This window comes from Vombatus ursinus, unplaced genomic scaffold (assembly GCF_900497805.2).
Source record: "Vombatus ursinus unplaced genomic scaffold, bare-nosed wombat genome assembly UNPS02014812.1, whole genome shotgun sequence".
Taxonomy (NCBI): Eukaryota; Metazoa; Chordata; class Mammalia; order Diprotodontia; family Vombatidae; genus Vombatus; species Vombatus ursinus.
Genome location: NW_020954590.1, coordinates 62,098,382 through 62,120,243, shown reverse-complemented (window position 1 = coordinate 62,120,243; position 21,862 = coordinate 62,098,382). Strand labels below are relative to the sequence as shown.

Sequence of the window (21,862 nt, the reverse complement as noted above, 5' to 3'; positions counted from 1 at the left end):
AGGTGGCTTACTGAATATGGAGGAGGAAGAATACACTTGTGAATGAAGGTCATATAAAAATAATTGTCAATAAAAAAATTTTTAAATGGACCACTAAGGCCTTATGCATCATGTAGAGCATAAACAATGAATTATATTTCCACAAGGCGTGACAGCTTTGCAATGATCCAGCCACTGTCTGTCCAAGCCCCTAATTGTCGTACACATGCTTTTGGAGTTTCACCCCAGCCGACACAACAGAATTCCCATTTCTGGAATGATCTCCCTTCTCATTTTCACCTCCTGGCTTCTCTGGCTTCCTTCAAGACTCAGTCCAAACAATACTTTCTGAAAACAACCTTTCCTCCTCCTTTTTACCCCCCAAACCCCACATCTTACAGCCCTCCAAACACCTTCTCTCTGGGATTGCCATTAATTTACCTGTACATATCTTGTATGTACAGTCATTTATATATTGTTTCTCTCATTAGAATGTGAGCTCCTTGAAGGTAGGGACCGTTTCTGCTTTTCAATGTATCCCCAGTATTTAGCACAGTGTCTAGCACATAGTAAAGGCTTCATAGATGCTTGTTGACTTGATCTGAAACTGAATAGCTAACAGAAGGACTGACCCAGGTCACTGGTTTATTTTGGTCTCATTTTTGGGGGCAATAACAATGTAGGTAATTTTATTTTGTGTTTTGGATATGGCACATTAAGAGAGATTTCACAAAGAAAAGAAAGAGTATTGTAAGGTTGAACCATGTAGTCATGTTTCAGTTATTTTTGGTATGCCTTTTAATTTTTTTTCTCCTGGTTCCTTGTCTTCTGACTGTGAGTCTTGAAAAGGATGTCATTTGTGGGGGTTTTAGGTTCTGAAAGGGAGGAAGGATGGAGGATGAGAGCTTGAGGGGATGACAGGACTGAATGAAAATATTTTTTTTAAAGATGGGGGACTTGGGAATGTTTATGGGCAGCAGAGAAGGAGCCTAATAGATGGGGAGAGATTGTAAATTAGAGAGGATTGGGCATGCTTATTGGGGCAAAGTTCTAGAAGAAATAGGAGAAGTAGGGATCAAGGGCACAAGTAGAAAAGTTAGACTTGCTGAAGAGACAGCCTACCTCTTCATTAAAAAAAGGAGAAAATGAAGGATGATTTCAAGAGATCCTGAGATAAAGCTTAAGGGAGAAGAGGAAATTCACTGTGAAATGGCTTCTACTTTCTCAGGGAAATAAGAAGCAAGGTTCTCTGTTAAATATTGACTGAGTATCCTCAGAGTACTGAGTACATCATAACCAAATTATAACCCAATTAAGTTTTGGAGGCGTTATGAGCAAAACAACGATTATGATAAAATAAAGAAGAGGGTTTTGTGTTTTATCATCAATTTCTTGAACATTCTAGAAAGGATCTATTGAGTTACTATGTCTTCTCTCATTCAGTAATTCAACAATCGCTGAGGCCTGACTCACAGACAAGGTACCATAGGACAAAAAAAGTAGAATAAGATAAAGCTTAGATCCCTGTAACTCAGATACATAGAAACATCTGTAAGTGATAGTATATATAAAGCCAAGTACAACTTTTCTGCTTACCAGAAAATAGGAACTTCCCCAACTCTGAACAAAACTGTCAGCAAATATCTCAGTTAACTCCCAAGTTCTAAGCTACCAACACCATGAAGTCACCCTTTAGTACCTGTGGGCAAAAATGTGGTTTATTGTACCTGTAGTAGCCACTCTGAAAGAGTGAGAAATGGTTACTAAGTGATTGAGTCATAAAATTTTTATGTCAAGGACTATTCCTGTTAGGACAGGCCACCTCCTATGAAAATATTAACCATATCTCTACCAATTCCCTTGGAAATTACTACAAAGTACAGTCTATCTAAGGTACATGTCCTCTTTAAAGTCAGGTGGAAATAAATGAGAGTTCTTAATGCAATACCTGGAATAGAGATCTAGATAACATCTTAGTTGATTTGCATTTTTTACTGTTCAGTAAATACCCACAAAAATGCATTATTGCCAAAATGCATTTGTTTAAGTCTAAAACAAACAAAAACACTCCATTAAAGGGTTTGACCATAAACTAATCTGTTCAAACAAGAAGTACTAATTTTTACTATTATTTTTATTTTGAGGAATAATGCTGCAGTTCTACCAATTTAACAGGTTGTTGTGAAATAAATGCTTTATTAACTATAAAAGTACTATATAGACACAATAAAGTGTAGAGGATATGGAGCTGGCCTTGATGCCAGGAAGATCTGGGTTCAAGTCCTGTAAATGATAGATTATGGCTGTATGACCCAAGACAAGTCCTGAGTTTCTCAGTGTTCTGGGCAACTCTCTAAGACTGTAAATTGTAGAGGTGGTGTCACCCTGCACTGGTCAAAGGAGTTCCTTTACCCAGAAGTTATCGACTCTATACCAATTAAATCACAAGATCAATCATTATCCCTGAAAAAAAATAAATGTGGACTATTAAAATTATTAGGGTTTTAGGGGATATTAAGGATCTTTAGATCCTTAACTAATCCTTAGTTAGATACAATATTTACTGGGTACCTACTATGTGCAGGGAATTCTGAGGAATATAAGAATAAGTCCGTGCTCCCAATTTGCAATGTCTACCACCATGCCTCCAGAAAAGAACTCTAAGAGAAGAGAAATATAAACAGTAATGCCAGAGTAATTCAGGAACTTTTAGGAACTAGGAGGGAAGGAATTTCTTTAACTTTTATGAAAATTGGTTCTCTTCAAAGTCAGTTCCACACGAGGGCAATCACAATAAGCTATTCCATCAAACTAGATTAATTTTGTGTGCTTTTCTTTCTCCTTTCAGGTACTAAAGAATCAAATAACATCTTGGTCAACTCACTTGTAAACCTTTTCAATCATAAAGGAATTAGTACAAAAGCCAAAACAGACAAACAAAAGAGAGAAGTTTAGTTGTTTGCTGCTATTGTACCCGATTTAAAAGTTATTATTCTCCTGAGACTGCACTTTAGGAATTAGAGTATTTCTAGAAGAGTATCGTAATCATTAGGGCTGACCTCAGGAGTTAGAAGTGATCTGATGTTGCATCTGGGCCAAAAGGAAGTCATTTTAGGAAAAGACAGTCTTCCAGGGTGCCTAGCAGTCTAAAAGAGTTGAACTATCAAAGGAATCTATGAAGAACAGAGTGCAACAAGTTCAAACATTCCTGGTTTTTTGCCTTGGTTTTTTTCTTCTTTGAAAATCTTTGTTAAATTTCTGCATTTAGTGCTCAGTTGTTACCTTATCTCCTAAATAAATTAATGACAATTTGTTTGAAGTTTTTAAAGCCACTGACAAAGAATAACCACCAAGAGACAATATTCTGGTTTAATTATTAATGGAGTGAGCATGAGACAATATTCTAGTTTAATTGTTAATGAAGTGAATATTGAAAAAAAATCTGACTCGCTACAGTAATGTAAGTGATCATTCTTCTGAACAATACTTTTTATTAATAAAATAAAATGTATGTACAAAAGAACATTACAGATCTAAGGACCTATTTACAATGTTTGCTTTGTTTTCCAATTTAAGGTCTGGTTATGTACCCAACACTACATGAAAACCATGACATGATGCTACTTGTACAAGAAAGCACTAGGGACCCCCTCAGAGGACAGTAATGTCCTGTTTTCCAATCCAATTCGATTAATACTAAGAGTCAAACATGGATGTTATCCCATAGACTAAAACGGGATCAGAAAGTACTTTGGCCATAACCATTTAATTTCTTCCATCTTTAAGAGGGTACTATCTAGTCTGCAGTAAAGAACTTAAAATCTAAAGTCAACTCTGTGCATGGCCTGCTATTTACTCCAGTCAAGCAGAAATGCTAAGCACTATAGGCTATTACTTATGCCAACTTTCCATACAAAAAGGTCTAAATATTTCAAAATACCCTAAATAGGAACTGTATGAAACAAAGGGGAAAAATGCAGATATGTTTAAGTCTAACACCAAGAATTTTAAGGTTAGTCCAGTTTTCAACTGCCGAGATTATTGGGGAAAAGAGGAGGGGAAACCATTAAGTATATCTAATACTGAAGTTCTTAACATACTTTTTGGTTGCTGTGATTTTTTTTTAATGCTGATTCAAGTGTATAATTGCATGTAGCACATGAAATCTTACACCACAAAAGTAATTATGAACCAGTACAGGCACATCTTAAATCTCATGCTGTATAAAAAAGTTTAGAAGCAAGTAATTCCCATGACAACAGAAACCCCAGTACTCAAAGTGCAGGCTCTGTGTGCTCAGTACAGTAACACGCTCAGTCCTCTGCACCTGATATGTCACCTTCTATACTGTTTCTAAGAACCGAGGCTACCTTTTGCCAGAATCCTCAATGGATGTGAAGTATTATATTAGGAGGATTAGTTACCTAAGAATACTTAATTAGGCATTTCCAAGTGTTTTGTTATATTGCTAGGTTCCAGGGCTTTATACCCAGTAACGAACAATCCTTCTTCCTTCCCACAAGTACTAAAGGGACAAAGTCAACTGTATTTCAGCAAAATCATTTTATAGTCAGTGATAGTGGGGGGAGAGGGGGAGCATAAAAAACTACAATGCAACTCTAAAGTTATACTACTTGTGCCTCCAAAAGGGACTTTAATCTTAATTTGACCTCGCTATAAAAAAAATACTGATTATCAAGATTGAAACCTGAAGCTGTTTAACCATCAACTGCCCAAGATTATTGAAATTTAACAAGATTAAAGAAAGGAAATCCTTCATCAATTTTTGGCCTCCATTTCAAATTCCTGCTTCAGACTTTTCAGGTAAGCATGCACATTTCCAAAACCACAGTGCCTGGCCAAATACACCATCACACCAGTTGTACATCGTCCATCTCGTTGCCTACAAAAGCTTCAGTTGCAGATTCCACGACAAGGTGGTCAATGCTTTTTTGACCTCTTCACTATAACAATTTCAAAGACAGGGGCCATAGAACTGTCCCTAACTCCAACCATTTTGGGTTTCTGCAGTTTGTCTCAGTATCAATAGTTTCCTAAGGACATTGGCGGCAGGTGGAACCTAATGAACTGTTTTAGATCTTGTCTGGGGAGGAGATGAAGATGTTTTTCAGCTCTTCCTCTATAATCTCTTCCACTGGATGAACAACATGAGAAATAGTCATGGTACCTGTGCAACAACTTCCAGGTGTGACATCATCATCCAAATATCCATCCATGTTCTTCCTTCTTCTCACCAACTTGTACTTGTCCTCAAAATCTATTTCATCTTCTAAGTGCATATTTGGGGGTCCTACGATCAGAGACCTTGACCTAGTCATGTGGATGAGCTCTTCCTTCAGAGTTTCAACTTGAGGGATCTCTTGGTAAGGAGCTCCTTGGATTTGGCTTCAACCATGGGCTACTAGTTGGAAGCGATCTCCTTTCAGTAAATAATCCTTTGTTTCTTTAGAAACTTTCTAATTCTGACATTAGTTCTGTAAGCACTGCCTTGTTTTCCTTTACATTTGGCATCCTCTTTTCCAAGAAAACTTGAGGTTTTCTCATCTTCTGTGTCAGAACCAGAATTGTAAGTGGGAAGCTCTGGGGCTTTGGGAAGGGGCTGCTTTCTGCTTCCTTGTCCCTTTGGGGTCTCAGGTTGGAAACCTTAGAGCTACTTGCAAAGGACCCAAACGTTTCATTGACTCCCAGTTCTCCTCCCTTCATCATCAGAATCCAATTCATTCCATCTTGGACCTCACTTTCTGAGAAGCTGCAGAATGATTCATCATCAGAGTCAGCATAAAAAATGGTGGTCAGTTCTTTAGTGATATCTGCCTTCAGTTTGCGTTTGTGTAAAATTCCACAATCCTCTCTTAGGTCTCCCGCCTCACTTTCTGGAAAGCCACAGAAAGATTCATTATCAGAGTCCTGTAAAAATATTTGCCAGTTCTTCGCTGATATCTGACCTGAATTTGGGCTTTGTGTTTGCAAAATTATCAGAAGCAAAACTGTCACAACTGTCATCACAGGCTTCCATGGAAGCCAATTTCACATTAATGAATTTTTTTTTCCATTTTTTTCATCACCTTTACAGAGAGGTCTTTTTGCTGTATGCCGAAAGGATCCATGAGTGGCAGTGGGAGTCCACAAAGAGGATGCTTTAAAGGGAAGGGACCATTCCCAGGGAGTTGGGGTGGGGGCAGCAGAGAAGCGCCCACAGTGACTGAGCCAGATGAGTGACAGTGAGGCAACGACCAGCGTAAGTAAGTGATCATCCTAACAAAAATATTCTTTATCTTTTCTGTTTTCCAGGTCTGTGTACTAGATGAAATCTATCTCCATGTAAAAACTGCAACTCTAGGTGTATCTTTCCCAAATACAACTTAACAAGGCAGAAATTTTCTTCAGAAAATGGACTTTAATGAAGTTATAGATTAAAAAAAAATAACTGCAGGGTTTGTTGAATAACATACAAAACACAGGGATATATACTTATACAGGAAAAAGACAAGGAGATGTGTGAATTCTGCTTAAAAGGTAAACATGAATTTGTATGCCCATGGATACAGACTAAGACAGGCAGAAAAGAGGCCCAGTTCTGTTCCTGGTCCTAGAGCACTGGTCCTGGGGTCAGGAAGACCTGAGTTCAAATTCAGCCTCAGACGTGTATTAACTGTATGACCCTGGGCAAGTCACGTAAACGATCTGCCTCAGTTTCCTCAACTGTAAAATGGGGATAATAATAGCCTACTTTCTAATAAACTATACTTCCCAGGGTTGTTGTGAGGATCAAATGAGATAATATTTGGAAAGCCTTGGCACAGTACCTGGAATATAGCAGGCACTTCATAAATGCTCATTTCCTTCCTTCCTGTCCTGTTTTATTTTAAAATAGACTCAACAACTCAATTATAACCCCAAAGTTGAAGTGATTCCCTAATTCATTCTTGATGTCACTAAACAAGAAGATGGGGGGGGGGGTGCTCCTTGAATTTCATCAGAAATTCTGAAAATCATGTTACCCTTTGGCAGGTGGCTTCAGGCTACCAGAATGAACCTTTTTTTTAACCTGAGATATATAAAAATGCATAAAACTAGTTTGTTATACTACATTACATAATGGTGTTAGTTTTAAATGAAATATGGCACTAAATAAAAAAAAAACTTGGAGAATTACTAAAAATAATATTCTTTACCAACTTGTTTTTATGATTTAATATCTATCTTAGTTCTCTATTGAAACAAACTTATATGTGTTATGCAACTCATATTTGTTATCAAAAAAGCACCAGAGCTACACTAGGTTAGTATTGTCTTTAAAAAATAAAACAAAACAAACATCCTTTCTAATTATGAATTCACAGGTAATTTCTTTTAAGGGTTGCCAGATGAAAGAATTTTGGACTTGGAAGCAGAAAGACTTGTGTTCAAAAACTTACTGGCTATGTGAAATAAGGGAGTTGGGCTTTATGGCCTCTCAGGTCCTTATCACCTAGAAATCTGTGGTCTTATGAACAAATAATGAAGGGTGCATTTCTAGGTTAAATTAAATTATATTTATCTCCAATGAGCCATTATTTTAGGGTTTATACCGATATTAATGTTTAGAGATCAAGGACCTGCTGTCAAGAAGAACTAAGTTCAAATCTGAGTTTGAGTACTTGGTAGCTGTGTGACCCTGAGCAAGTCACTTAATCTTAGTCAGCCTCAGTTGCCTCTCATCTTAAAAAATGGGGATATCACTTACCTCCCAAGGTTGTTGTAAGGATAAACTACTTTACCATCCTCAAAGTGCTATGAAACGCCAGTAATTATTAGTGAAACCAACCAAATATTACTTTTACACGTTCATTAAAAGACAATTTTTGTACACTGAATTTTAAACAGGTATTTTCATGTTGAAGATATTGAGGACAAACCTATATCAGCCAAATTAAGAACTGAGGTCATTGAGAACATTCTAGCCAAAAATTTTATTTTTAACTTCATTTATGAGCTATTTCAGCAGGAAACTTATTTGAGGACTGGAATGTACATATAATTTTGTGCATATATATGTATATACATATATACACACATCTATATGGAGGAGTAATTTCACAAACTTGAAATTTAGCTTAAATGATAATTGGTAAAAATTTCCTTTTGTAGATTATATTTCCTATGACTACTTACTAAAAACCCTTCTGCTTTATTGAAACATCATTTGTAATCTAAAGAATTCATCACCATTATGCCAAACTGAAGTGGATAAGCCTCTTGGTTCTTAGCTAGGCTTGCTTGTACCTGGACATCAGACAGTGATTTTTAGTAAGTGTTCTTTTCCACGGGTCATACTTTGGTTGCTAAATCTAGTATGTGAAAACATATGAGCTAGTTAATCCTGCTTAAAAATAAGCATCTAGATTCTTAGATTAATATGGCATTTAAAAAATTAATGAGGAGGCAGTGTGTTCAGTGCAAAGAGCTCTGGAGTAAAAGTCAGAGGTCCTACTTTCAAACCCCAGCTCAACTACTTACTACCAGGGAAGTCATTCACCACCTTGGGCTTCAGTTTCCTCAAATGTAAAACAAAGGTGGGCTAAGTAGTTTCTAAGATCCTTTCACACTCTAAATCTGTGACCATGTGAGTGCTGATATAATTAATAAGTGTGGGAAACCAAGAATTTTCCTATTCCCCCATTAAGAGCAGGGAATTTTTTTTCTCCTTTCTTTGTATCCCTAGTGTTTAGCACTTACTTGTCACAATTAGCTGACTGACTACACATCTTAAAACGACATATTAAAAATTCCACAATTAAAGAATTCAATACAAGTGGAAAAGCCTGAGTTGCTAGAGTAAAAAATATGTTAAATTAAGCATTCATTTTTCCTCTGGTATGTACTTTGCTTTTGGCAGGCTCATCCCAAGCCTTGAATTAGTTCACTATTATGTATTTTCTTAATTAGTAGTAACTAATAAACATTAAACATCAAAAATGTCCTAGGTACCATGCTCACTTACTAATCTCTATGTTTACTAATTTTTTTTTTTTTAGGCAATTGGGGTTAAGTGACTTGCCCAGGGTCACACACCTAGTAAGTGTCAAGTGTTTGGTCTGAGGCCACACAGGTCCTCCTGACTTCAGGGCCCATGCTCTATCAACTTTGCCACTTAGCTTTCCCGTAGGTTTACTATCTTTATACATTACCAAGAATTTTTGTTTGCTTTGTTCTTTCTTGAGATAGGAATGAAACACAATTTTAAAGTCATAAAGATTTTATAACAATGTCTGAATGTGCAAAGGTTTTGGCTTTAAGATGGGTAAAATGGAGGGTTGATGAATTGTTTGGATAATGCAAGAAATAATGGTGAAGAATTGAGGAAATTACTTCGATAATTCAAGGACAGAGAGAGAGAGAGAGCGAGAGAGATATTTAGAGGATAATTGGTCAAATCCAGTCAAATACATTTAATTTAAATCATATGAGTAGGACTTGATTTCATTGCTTTTTTCTCTAAAAATAAATTTTTGTAAGTTGATATAACATAAACATATTACTTCAGAAATAAATATAAGGTTGTTTATAAAAGCTAAGTATCATTCATTTGGAAGCAACAGATTGTTTTATTAACATATAATAAAACAATTTTTATGTTTTATTAACATATAATAAAACAATTTTTATGTTTTATTAACATATAATAAAACAATGCTGATTTAGTTTTGGGCAGTTAGGTGGAACAGTGGATAAAGCACTGGATCTGGAGTCAGGAAGACATCTTCCTGAGTTCAAATCTGACCTATGACATTTATGGCTTTGTGACCCTGGGCAAGTCACTCAACCCTGTTTGCCTCAGTTTCCTCATCTGTAAATGACTTGCAGAAGGAAATGCCAAACCACTCTAGTATCTTTGCCAAATGGGGTCATGAAGATTTAGAAACAACTCAACAACAATAATTTAATTTTATTATTTACCAAAACTGACTGAAACAAATATTTGCAGTCATTTGGAGTTGAGTATCCTTTATCTTTTCAGCTACCCCTGTATGAGACCAGAGAATCCTTCAAAAGGAAACACTCCGCCACACTCATATTCATGTATTTCTGGCTAAAATGATTTCAACAAAACAGGCAAAAATATTTTATAAATTTTTTGACCATCTGCCATAAATACAAAATATACAGACTTTTTAAACAGTAAAAACCAAATAGACTATTTCCACCAGATTCATTCAACAAGTACTTATTCATTTAGAGTCTAATATATATCAGGCATTGGACTAAGTGGCAGAGATCAGAAATGAGTATAACTTCAAGGAGCTTACATTTTAAGGAATAAACTATTTCCCCTTGTCTTTATATTTTATTCTTAAGCACTATTTTTTGGAGAGACAATTCCAATTTTGAAAATGGAAACTAAGTTTAAGAATCATGGGCCACCTAGGCCAGGGGCCCCTTCCTTCTTAGGATAATTACTTTTAGTACATAAAATACATAGGATTACAAAGGAAACCAATTATATTGAAATCTTGTTATCAAAATATTAAAAAAAAACCACAAGTTAATAGGACTCCAGGTTAAAGAACCCCTAATCCTAGCCTAAGAGGCAGCTAGGTGGTACAGTGGATAGAGTGCCTGGTCTGGAGTCAGGAAGACTAATCTTCCTGAGTACAAATCTAACCTCATATACTTATTAGCTGTGTGGCCCTGGACAAGTCACTTAACCCTGTTTACCGCTGTTATCTCATCTGTAAAATGAGCTAGAGAAGGAAGTGAAAAACCACTCCAGTATCTTTGCCAAGAATGAGGTCAGGAAAAGCTGGACATGACTGAAACAACTCAGCAACAAAAATCCTAGACTTTTCACTGTGTAGAGTGTTGTTTTTCTTTGACCTTAAAATGAGCATTGTTCTAGGGGATCAATGAGGAAGATACAAAATCTAGGGGACTGGTTCCTGCCCTCACAGAGCTTATATTACATAGTAGAAGGATGGCACAAACAAGATACCTAGAACAAAAAAAAAACCAAAACAAAACCCAAAAATACATGGACAGAGCAGCAAAGTGCTAGGAAAGGCCCAAAGGGTTGTCATTACCAGCTATTTCCGTTTTTAAAAAATGGCATAGGTAACCAGCATATGGGTTCTTGGGGTCGTCTATGACCACTGCTTTGAGGGAATTAAAAAAAAATCAATCTATGAAAACCAAATTATTTGTATCCTAAATCTAGAATGTGAGTTCTTATTTAGTAGTAACTAATAAATATTAAACATCCAAAAAATGTCCTAGTCTCTGTGTTCAATCACTTTTCTCAATATTTCTTATCTTTTTATACTAACAAGAACTTTTGTTTGTTCTTTCTTGAGATAGGAATGAAACACAATTTTAAAGTTATAAAGATTTTAGTAACAGTGTGAATATGCAATAGCTTTTATCTCCCTTCAAAGAAGGGAGAAGGCAGAGCCCCGTTCCTTTTGTCTTTATCCTCCTCCCCCCTTTCCCGCGGCCCCCTTCCCCCATCTACAAGTGTCTGCAAAGTAGTAGGAGCTTAATAAATGCTTGTTGAGTGCAACTGATTGAAACCAAACTATCTGGCTTTGGCCCCAGTGCTCCGGCCCTGACTTTGCCTGGGCTTGGGCAGCCTAGGTAAAGGCTTCCTTTATGAAGCTCCAGGATAGGGAACTGCTTCCTTTATGTATCTCAAGGACAGGGACGGGGCTCCATGGCTAATAATTGCCCTGCCTTTCCCCCCTCTGGGGGAAAGGAGAACCGAACTGGCTTCTGTCCGCCCGCCCAGGTGCTGGGCAGCCCCGGCTCCAGAAGCCGGGCATTAGGAAGCTCCCGGCCCGGGTGTGGCGGGAAGACAGAACAAGGAGAGGCACAGACAAGCCCGGACTCCCACTTTCCTGCCCGGGAAGATCCGTTTTTGGGCAGCCGGGGCACTCCCCGAGATACCATCTCGCCCCAGCCCTTAGCCAGCCTCCGGGCGCGCAGAAGGAACCAAGCTCCAGCAAGTTATTAATCAATCAAGCAAGCTCGCTAATGAGCTCAATTGAGCTGGAAGTAACAGGTCCCGGGCGCCGCTCTCCCTCCCTCCGCCTAGGACGCAGGCCTGGGCGTGCACCAGCCCGAGGAAACCCCAGGGGGGACTCCAACTCACCAGGAGCAGCAGCGCGCCCAGCCTCCGGGGTCCCCGCGCCTGGTGCGCAGCCATAGCTGAGTCCTCTCCAGCTGCGTCCTGTGCCCGGGGCGGCTGTCCCGTCCCGTCCCGACCCGTCCCGTCCCGACCCGTCCCGTCCTGTCCCTTACCACCGCCCCCAGCCCCGCTCCGCCCCAGGGCAGGTCCCTCCCAGGCCCTCAGCTGCCTCCGGGGTTCTCGGCGGCACCGCCCTCTTTTCCTGCGGCGCCTACGGCGCGTTCCCTGGGGGCGCACTCCTAGCTCCGAGGTCGGTGGCAGTGACCAGGTGTGTCCCACCTCCTTAAAATAATGGTGCTTCGGGCCGGGCCGATAAGCTGAGGTTAGGAAAGGCTCTGGCAAGAGCTCACTGACCTCTCTTCCCCTTTTCCTCCTCCCCCAAACGCCCACAGGGGCACCTGGGACCGTGACGTCCCCAGAGAGGGGACCTTGGTTTGCAAGCTCCGCCTCGCTGCTTCCTTCTCCTTCTCCTCCTCCTCCTCCTCCGGGGAACCACCTTCCCCATATCACTATGCCTAATGGGGTCTGTAATTGGGGAGGGGAGGCCCCTGGAGGGGGCGCAGGGCCTGGGACCATGCAGCCTCTGCAACCTTTGCTATCCCGAAGGTTGGGTCCGCCCCTGCACCGAGGGTGTTAATCTGCTCTAGTGCTGCCTGCAGCAAGGGACGAGTGACTCTAGGAGAGTGCCCTGCGGGCTGCACACTGCGGGTGGGAACGGTGCGTGCGTTTCCAGAGCCCTGCAGGTAAAGGTGGAGTTGCGCAGAGTAACCCGACTGCTTAACAACTGCTGCTTTCCAAGGCAGAGGCTTCGACTTGGGGAGAAGTGAAGATAAAGGATTTCAGGCGTTTGCCTGGCAAAAGAAAGCTCCCCGTACACTATCCCCGCCGTTTGTGCCTCCAAACAGGCTTATCTGGCCGTGGGAGGAAGAGAGTTATTAATAGGCGAGAACTCAGGCAATGTTCTGAATTCTTTCGGCTACCACTGGCCTAGGCTGAATTTGAATATGTTTTTTAAAAATGCTTTTTTTTTTTTACATTTTTATCACTATTTTTAAAAAATTAGTATTTTATTTTCCCCCAATTACATGTAAAAACAATTTTAACATTCCTTTTTTAAAGCTTTGAAATCCAAATTCCCTCCTTCCTCCCCAAGCCCCGTTCATTTTGCAGGCAAGCAATCCGACATAGGTTATACATGTGCAGTCATGCAACACATTTCCATTTCATGTTGTGAAAGAAAACATAGACCTCTTCCCCCCCCCAAAAAAACCAAACAAACACTACAACCAGAAAAATAAAGTTAAAAAAGTATCCTTCAGTCTGTATTCAGACACCATCAGTTTCTCTCTGGGGATGAATAGCATTTTTCATCCTAAGTCCTTCAGAGTGGTCTTGGATCATTGTGTTGCTGAGAATAGCTAAGTCATTCACCGCTGATCATCTTACTATATTGCAGTTATTTTATACACAGGATATTTCACTTTGCGTCAGCCCATGTAAGTCTTTCCAGGTTTTTCTGAGAGCGTACTGCTCATCATCTCTTATAGCACAATAGTATTCCAGCAGAATCACATACCACAGTTTGTTCAGCCATTCCCCAATTGATGGGCATTCCCTCAATTTCCAATTCTTTGCCGCCAGAAAAGAGCTGCTAGAAATATTTTTGTACATATAGAGCCTTTTTGGTTTTTTTTTAATCTCTTTTGGTTTACAGACCTAGTAGTATCACTATTTTAATTGTTTATCTAAATTAGCAAAGAATTCTTTCTCCACCTTAGCTCATTCTAGCAACTGAGTCATGAGTGTCTGAAGAAAATATCTCAGGTATTAGGAAAATTCTAAGTAGAGACCTAGTCTGCTTCTACAGTGGCAAAGTATATGCTTTTCACAAAGGCCAGGTTTTAGAATATTTGGAAGCATATGAAGTTCAAAGTGAGAGTTAATTAGTATTTGTAGAAATTGCTGTGCAGGGAGTAGTGTCTGTGTGATCTTTCTTTGTTCATATTCTCTTTTCTCTGTCTCTCCCTCAAGAAGTCCTTCCAAACTTCCACCTCCCACTTTTATGCAAATCTCACTCTCCCTAAAAGGCCCAATTCAACTCGAGGAGGATGCACAGAGGCTAAAGTTTTAACTCTGTACACCATCCAGGCCAATGCCCTCCTGTTTGGCATTTAAAGCCCTACATAAACTGACTCCAGCATACATACTAAGTACACTTATTACAAATTACTCCCCTTCACAGACCCTATATTCCAACCAAAATTGACCTCTTTTCAATCACATAGGAGATATTCCACCTCCCTTCTTGCCTTTGCACACTCTGGCCCTCATACCTGAAATTCACTCCCTTGCTATTGCCCCTTCTCAGCAACCTTAGCTTACTTCAAAACTTACTTCAAAAGTAACATCCTTCAGGAGACCTTCCCTGAACACCCCTAAGCTGCTCATGTGCCCCTCCCCCCAGTGCTCTGAAATCACCTTTTATTTACTTTGAGTATATTTTTCATTTACTTTTCTGTATACATGTTATTGTTCCCTTGCTCCCCCATAGAATTTAAGTTTCGTGAGGGCAGGGATTATTTCAGTTTGAGGTTTTGTTTTGTTTTTTTTTTTTTGTCTTTGTATCTTTATCACTAAGTACAGTGCCTGGCACATGCTAGAGTCTAGCAAATCCTTTTGTTAAAGGGATTTGTTCTGTGAAATTTGGATTCAGTCAACAGGCCGCACTTGAGGACCTAGAGGGCCATGTGTGGCCTAGAAGGCCCCAGGTTTCCCCACCCCTGTGCTAGATGTCATATAAACGCTTGCTGACTCATTTCTCTTGTTCCTCTGAATTCATAGTATTTATTGTCTGCACCATTCATTTGGTGCTTTCTCAAATATTGCTCATTACATTTGATTGTTTTCTTGTATTTCTGTCCTGTTCTTGTATTATTTTTTTTATATGTATCTTTTTTTTTTTTTGTCCTAGTAGTGTGTTATAGTGGAAAAAGGGCTGGTTTTAGTATCAGAGGAGCTAGGTTAAATCGTAGCTCCACCATTACCTTGCTAAGTCACCTAATTTGTTTCTACCTCAATTTTGTCTTTTGTAAAATCAAGAGTTTTTATTAGATGGTCTGTAAGGTGCCTTCCAGCTTTAAATCTATGGTACTATAAACTAATATTTAACCTGTTTGATGATACTTCTTTATGTCCTTCCTACAATAGGTACTTAAATATTTAAATGAATGAATGTAAGAATAATCCCTAGAGCCATTATTCCATTTCTTTCCTTTTCTGTTCTTTCTCCTAAAGCCAAAGATATTGGTACCACTGATTGGGATGCTCTTTCACTATCATCAAGGCAACTCTTCTGACCAGAAGTGCAGTCCTTTCGTATCAAACATTGCCTAAAAAGTATATTAAGTTCCATTAACTTAGCATAGTGCCAGGCACATAGTGTTTAATACATGTTCTATTATCTCTCTATCTAATTTCTCTTTGTAATCTGTGCCTATCTATCTGTCCATCTATCTATCATCTGGCAGCTATGTTGGACAGTGGTTAGAGTGCTAGCCTTGGAGTCAGGAAGACCTGAGTTCAAATTCAGCCTCAGACACTTCCTAGCTGTATGATCCTGGGCAAGTCTCTTAGCCTTGTTTGCTTTAGTTTCCTCATCTGTAAAATGAGTTGGAGAAGGAAATGGCAAACCACTCCACTATCTTTGCCAAGAAAACCCCAAATGGTGTCACAAAGAGTCAGACACGACCAAACATCATTGAACAACCATCTATCATCTGTCCAAAACAATAGGTAGCTTTATGCCCTTCTACTTGAAACCTGAACCCAAGACTTGTTTTCTTGGATTCCCATCAAGTGATGGAAGACTGAATTTTCAGCATATGAAACAGAGAGGATTTTTTTGGGTAGGGGGGTGGTTTAAAGTTCTATTTGACTTTATCTGGCCCTTTACTGCTGCTTGTTCAACCTTGTATTCCTTTTAGTTAAAGGGAGCAGTACCTCAATCCTGTGAGTTTCAAGAGGTCAGTAAGGCACCTTGGCATCCTGGTTTTAGAGTCTGGGTTTGCAGTGCAACATTAATGTCCAGAAGGGTAGGGAGTAATCTCCTGGTCCCAGGCCAGCAGTAGCCGAGAGGAGGACTCATCTCTCTTGGTGCATCTGGATTTGAACTTGGTTTGAACTTTGCCAAGATCAATGTTATGTAGAAACGGAGACAAGAGTGTGTCCCAGTGGGTCTTCAAAATAGAGCACTAACAAAGTACAAAACATTCCCCTCAATAACTCTGGAACCTAATAGTTTGTAATAGCCAATCTTGTGGCCTTGCTCATAATAGATACTTAATAAATGTAGATGCTCAATAATTGCTGAATTTGATTCATTCACAGTTACTTATGAAGTTCTTAAAAACTAAATTTTTCATTCTTATCTTATCATAAATGTGAGGTCAGTGGAAATGGTTTCCATCAGTGGCTCATGCTTCACTCAGTAAGTCTCAAAACTAGTTCACTGGTTTCCATAAAAAAGATCTAAATGCGCTAGAATTATGAGCGGTTAGGTGACCTGTTGGATCCTCAAACTCAGTACGTCCCAAAATGAACTCAGGCACTGTACTAAGGGCTCACTTTCCTATTATTTTCCTATAATTTCACCACTGTTATTCTCCCTCCCAAACACCAGGAAGTGACCTCCTTGATGTCTCCTTTAACCACATACATCTAATGTTACCAAGTACTACTGACTCTAGCTCCACAATCTCTCTCACAAATGACCATTTTTGGCAATGGAATCCAGGTCTTCACCCTTTATCTGGATTATTTAGATTGCCTCTCTACTTCCAGTTTCTCCCTCAAATTTATCCTATACACTCTTGCCAGGTTAATTTTCCTAATACACTGATCTAATCCCTCTTTCCAGTGACTCCTTATTACCCACCAAACAATATCCTAGTCCCTTATGGCAGCATTCAAAGCCCTCCATAAACTGCCACCCACCTTATTCACACACACACACACACACACACACACACACACACACAGAGTAATGTTGTACAATTGTAAATTCACTGTTCCATGAACATATGTTGCTCTTTCTTTATGGTCTCAGCTCACCCACTTGTCATACTTGGAACGCCCTTCCCTTCTGCTGAAATCTTTACCAACCATCTTTCAAAACCTAGTTTATTGTCTCTTCTGATACTCTGCCATCCTGGGCCAGAAATGTTCTCCCTCTCCTTTGGACTCCCAAGAAACTTTGTACCTCTCTTAGGCACTTAGGTGAGTTCAACGGCATGAAACTCTTAACTGTCTGTGACTCAGTAGGCAAATCTCTGGGAGTTGGCTGGAAGCACACAGATTATAACTGATTTATCTAGAATTAAACGGCTTTTAACTGCCAAATGTGAGAATTGAATTTAGTGGGAAATTTGGGTTTGTCAAAAGTTTAACCCGCCTTATTGCTACAATGTTACCCAAGTATTAAACTATAGGCAGATAAGTAAATGAGCTGTGATTGCCTCCAGGAATGAGTCTCCTAGCTTTCTTCTCAGGAAACTGATCACGCCCAGTCAGGGACTTAGTTGATAAGGCCTAGGGAGTTGTCTGAGGCACTTAGAGGTTAAGGGACTTCCTCTTGGTTCAACAGTTATCGAGAGTCAGAGGCAGAATTTGGCCCCAGGTCTTTGAGCTTGCTGCTTTAACCATTAGCCTGGGGGTAAGGAAAATGGGGGAGGGCTGGGGCGGGAAGTCTTGTAACTACTTACCACCTTCTCTTTTGTATTGTGGTATTAAGTACTTGTCTTCCCATTAGATTAAAAGCTTCTAGAGAAAAGGGACCTGCTTATTTGTTTGTTTCATTCATTCGTTTATTGGCAGCTGATGGCACAGCTCTGGAGCTGAGAAGACCTCAATTCAAATTCTACTTCAGACACTTACTAGTTGTGTGACCTTGGGCAAGTCACTTAATCTCTGTTTGTCCCAGTTTCCTCAACTGTAAAATAAGGATATGAACAGCACCTTCCTGGCTGGGTTATTGTAAGGATCAAATGACATAATATTTGTAAAAAGCACTTTGCACTCTGTCTGGCATATAGTCAGTGCAATATAAAAGCTTATTCTCTTCTCTTTATTTACCTTGGTATCATTAGTGCTCTATGTATGTCACAAGGTCCCATAAGATTTAGGACTGGAAGACACTTTATTTTTAATTTTTTTTAGGCAATTGAGATTAAGTGACTTGCCCAGGGTCACACAGCTAGTAAGTGTCAAGTGTTTGGTCTGAGGCCGGATTTGAACTCGGGCCCTGCTGACTCCAGGGTTGGTGCTCTATCCGCTTTGCCACCTAGCTACCCCACCTCCTATCTATTTTCATACCACTATAAGCCTAGTCTTGGTCCTCATTACTTCTCACCTGGACTATTGCAGTAATCTTCTCATTAGCCTTCTTTATCCAGCCTCTTCGTTTTCCAATCCATCTTCCACACACCAGACAAATTTATATTACCAAAGCACAAATCTATCCGTGTCACTCTTCTGCTTAATAAGCTTCAGTGGCTCCCCATTATCTTTAGGTCTTTTTTTGGCATTTGAAGATGATATGCTATTATAAGATATCATATGATATGTCCTGGTTCCAGATTTCATTTTTCCATATGTAATGAGACTTTGGACTCACTCCCTCAAAGCAAAGGTAGCCACATTACCTCCTCAGGGTTCGGTGCCTTGGCGAGGTTGAGCCTGACTTCTTTAATGTGATCAGCTTGAGGCCCTTCCATTCCAGTGTGTGCTCTGACCTGTTAACTGCCAGTGAACCCCAGTTCCATTTAACCAATTAATATTATTTAGCTTTTACAAGGGATATCTACTGAAAAATAGCAAAAACAGAAATACAGGTACACCTGGGGGCATACACTCCTCTCTACCATTGTGAGAAATAATTCATTTGCACCCCTACTCTAGTCCAATCAGTATATTATTCTACATAAATCATATGGGGATAGATAGGTTCTTAGAGTGGGCCTCAAACTTTAATGTAATGTTCATTACTTGTTTACCAAGTTGTGAGGCTCACTTGTACAACTACAAGAATGTTGACAAAGATATCTCCATCCTGTTTTGCTCAACTTCCAGGTCCAAACCCAGCATGGGTGGGATGCCTTGAGGCTCTGGAAAGTCCCCTGATTTATTTGAGTGCCTCTGGACTTCTCTCTCTTGTCCAACTGAGTAAGTGACCATCTTACAATCACTTAGTCAGTGGAGATGCCCCATACTTCACCCAACCTATGACCCCCCACCCACCACACCCCATATGTCATTTTTGGCCCTTCAGAGCAAAATCTATCAACCAATGAGATTCTGTATTTTGCCATGCCTCTTTTGCATATTTGGGGATCAAACCCTATAAGAACAAGGTACTGGAAGAAGGGAGCATCTCAGATTGTGAAGACCTGAAGTCCACTTCATTAGAGGGGACCATGGACACTTTAATAAAGTGCCATTGGCTCAGAGCTCTGCCTCGGTGTCTTTTAGTGTATGTCGGACAGTTTTAATTCCCATATCATCTTGGTTCGTAGGGAGAGTGGGTTCAAATTTAAAGCAGTTTCTACATAGCATTCTGTCCCACTAGGTTCACTTCCAAATGTAGCATAGCTGCTAGGTGATTCCTCATCTCACTTACCTCTGACCTGAAGGACATTTTCACAGGGAGGTAGCCAGAATGGCAGAGATAAAGGCCTTTTTGGAAGCAGGCTCCTCAGCCTATTCCACATGGCGATTGCACCAGCCAAGCACACTATGCATGTTCACTAGCCCCTATTACACATCTAAAAAGAAGAGAAAAAGACGTTTTTATAGGTAACTGTGGATCTCTAACACATAGTTTTTTTTTTCCTTCCCTAAAGCGTATAAGAAATTCAACATGTTAGTTGCAAAGCTGCCCTGCTTGCCTGGGTCTGTCTACCTTGACACTTTATTTTGTTCTCTTCTGAGCATTTTAACATAACTGAGTGATGTTCTTCCTTTTCTTTTTTTGGGAGGGTTCTCTATCATTCATTCCCATTCTCACTCCCCCCCCCCCATACTACTACTTTTCTTCATGCAATACAGCTAACTTGAAACATTAGTGACAAACAATAAACCACTTGTTTACTTTTATCAGACAGAAGTCATATATTTATCTACCTTAATTTCATAAGACACTTTAAAATATATGTCATTATCAGATATATACTTGCCTTGACACTCTAAGTATTTGTGATTTTTTTTTCTCTATTGATTCACCTTCTGCTGACCAATAACATGACCCCTCTACAACTTAATTGTTGATCTACCAGAGTTTTTGTACTTTTAGAATTTACCAACAGCCCAGAGATTGAGCTTCTCTGAGGTTGATTAGGCTAATCCTTGAACCACTGATACCCAGCCTGTCTCTGGGCCCATAATCAGAGTTTTTCCAAGTTTAAAGGACCTAACAAAGGTTCTAGGCTAGCACACTTATCAGAGTCCCTTTCCTTCTGTAATCTTAAAAAAATTTATTAAAGATAAATAAACCAATAAGGGATTTCCCATCACATTTTGAGGCCACTTAATCTGTTTGCTGGAGGTTTTCAGAAGGAGGTTTGCCCAATGGTTGAATGCCTATGTAATATATAATGAAAAGTCCCATGAATAATCTGAAATTTTGACAGTTGTGTCTTTTAAGAGGAATGTAGAAGGACAGGGCTAAACCAAAATTTTTAAAACCCCTGTCATATTGAAACCAGTGGATGTATGTTTAAAATAATTTAGGGGCTGAGTGTTGCAATCTCTTACCTTGCTCAGTGTTCCATGAATAGGGAATCTGTTTTGACAAGAAAGGCAATCCTAGGACAAAATATTCCAAGGCAGTGTTAGAAGACAATACAGGCATCTTTATCCATTACGTAGTTTAGTCAGAGTATTATACATGAGGTTGACCACAAAAGGAATGGAACAAGAAGGTGTACCAGGATCAGGGCTATTAGGAAAAAGTAACCCAGAACACAAGCTTTATTAACGTTGGGTCAGCAGCTTCCTCTCTCTGTGGGAGGGACAGACAGCATTACCATTTAAGTTGTAGAAAAGATTTAGCTGGAGTTGAGAGGGAGCCACCTGGCATGATAATAGCACACACTTTCAAAGCACTTTACAATTTACAAAGGACTTTCCTTTGGAAAACTTGTGAAGGATGTAGTACAAGTATATTAATTTTAATTTTTATTATTTACTTCTTCAAAAAATCTGTGAGCATTTTGGGTTTTCTCTCCACTGGGGCAGATCACAATCCCTCTATCCACTTTGTAGATGGTAATTGTGGAAACCTGTTCAAAATAACTTGGGAACTATACTGCAAATTATAGATCAATAGATACATGTGGATCAAACCCATGACTCATTGATATTGAGAACTCCCTGTGAGGGAATTAGCTTTATCAAGGCAGGTCAGTTATTTTTTAAGGGCTAAGAGCATAATCTAGGAAATGTCTAAATTTAGAAGCAGTCAAAGGAAGAGAATCCAGCAAGGGAGTAGAGAAGGAGCAGTGAGAGAGTTAGGAGGAGGAAAGCTCATTACATCCTTCCTCAAACCAGCTTCCCTACTTCTGTGCACAGCACCACTATTCTCCCAAACACCCAGATTCAAGAGGTTGGAATCATTTTTCATATACTTCATCTTCCTTATCCCCAGTGTCC

General features: G+C 39.5%; 1 protein-coding gene and 1 pseudogene across 2 annotated transcripts in view; both read right to left on the bottom strand.

The window, feature by feature from the left end:
* The window catches only part of LOC114053885 (desmoglein-2-like), a 45,920-nt gene extending 26,028 nt beyond the window's left edge, over positions 1-19,892 (bottom strand). Inside the window, exon 1 of one of the 2 annotated variants that reach the window (XM_027876994.1) lies at positions 19,833-19,892. In XM_027876994.1, the coding sequence (XP_027732795.1) occupies positions 19,833-19,850 (18 nt within the window). In that variant the 5' untranslated portion in view covers positions 19,851-19,892. Of the gene's footprint in view, positions 1-12,124; positions 12,201-19,832 lie in introns of those variants that run through there. The other variant, XM_027876993.1, reaches the window with a different exon arrangement.
* Positions 4,759-6,107, bottom strand: LOC114053888 (annotated as a pseudogene).
* Positions 19,893-21,862: the final 1,970 nt, after the last annotated feature.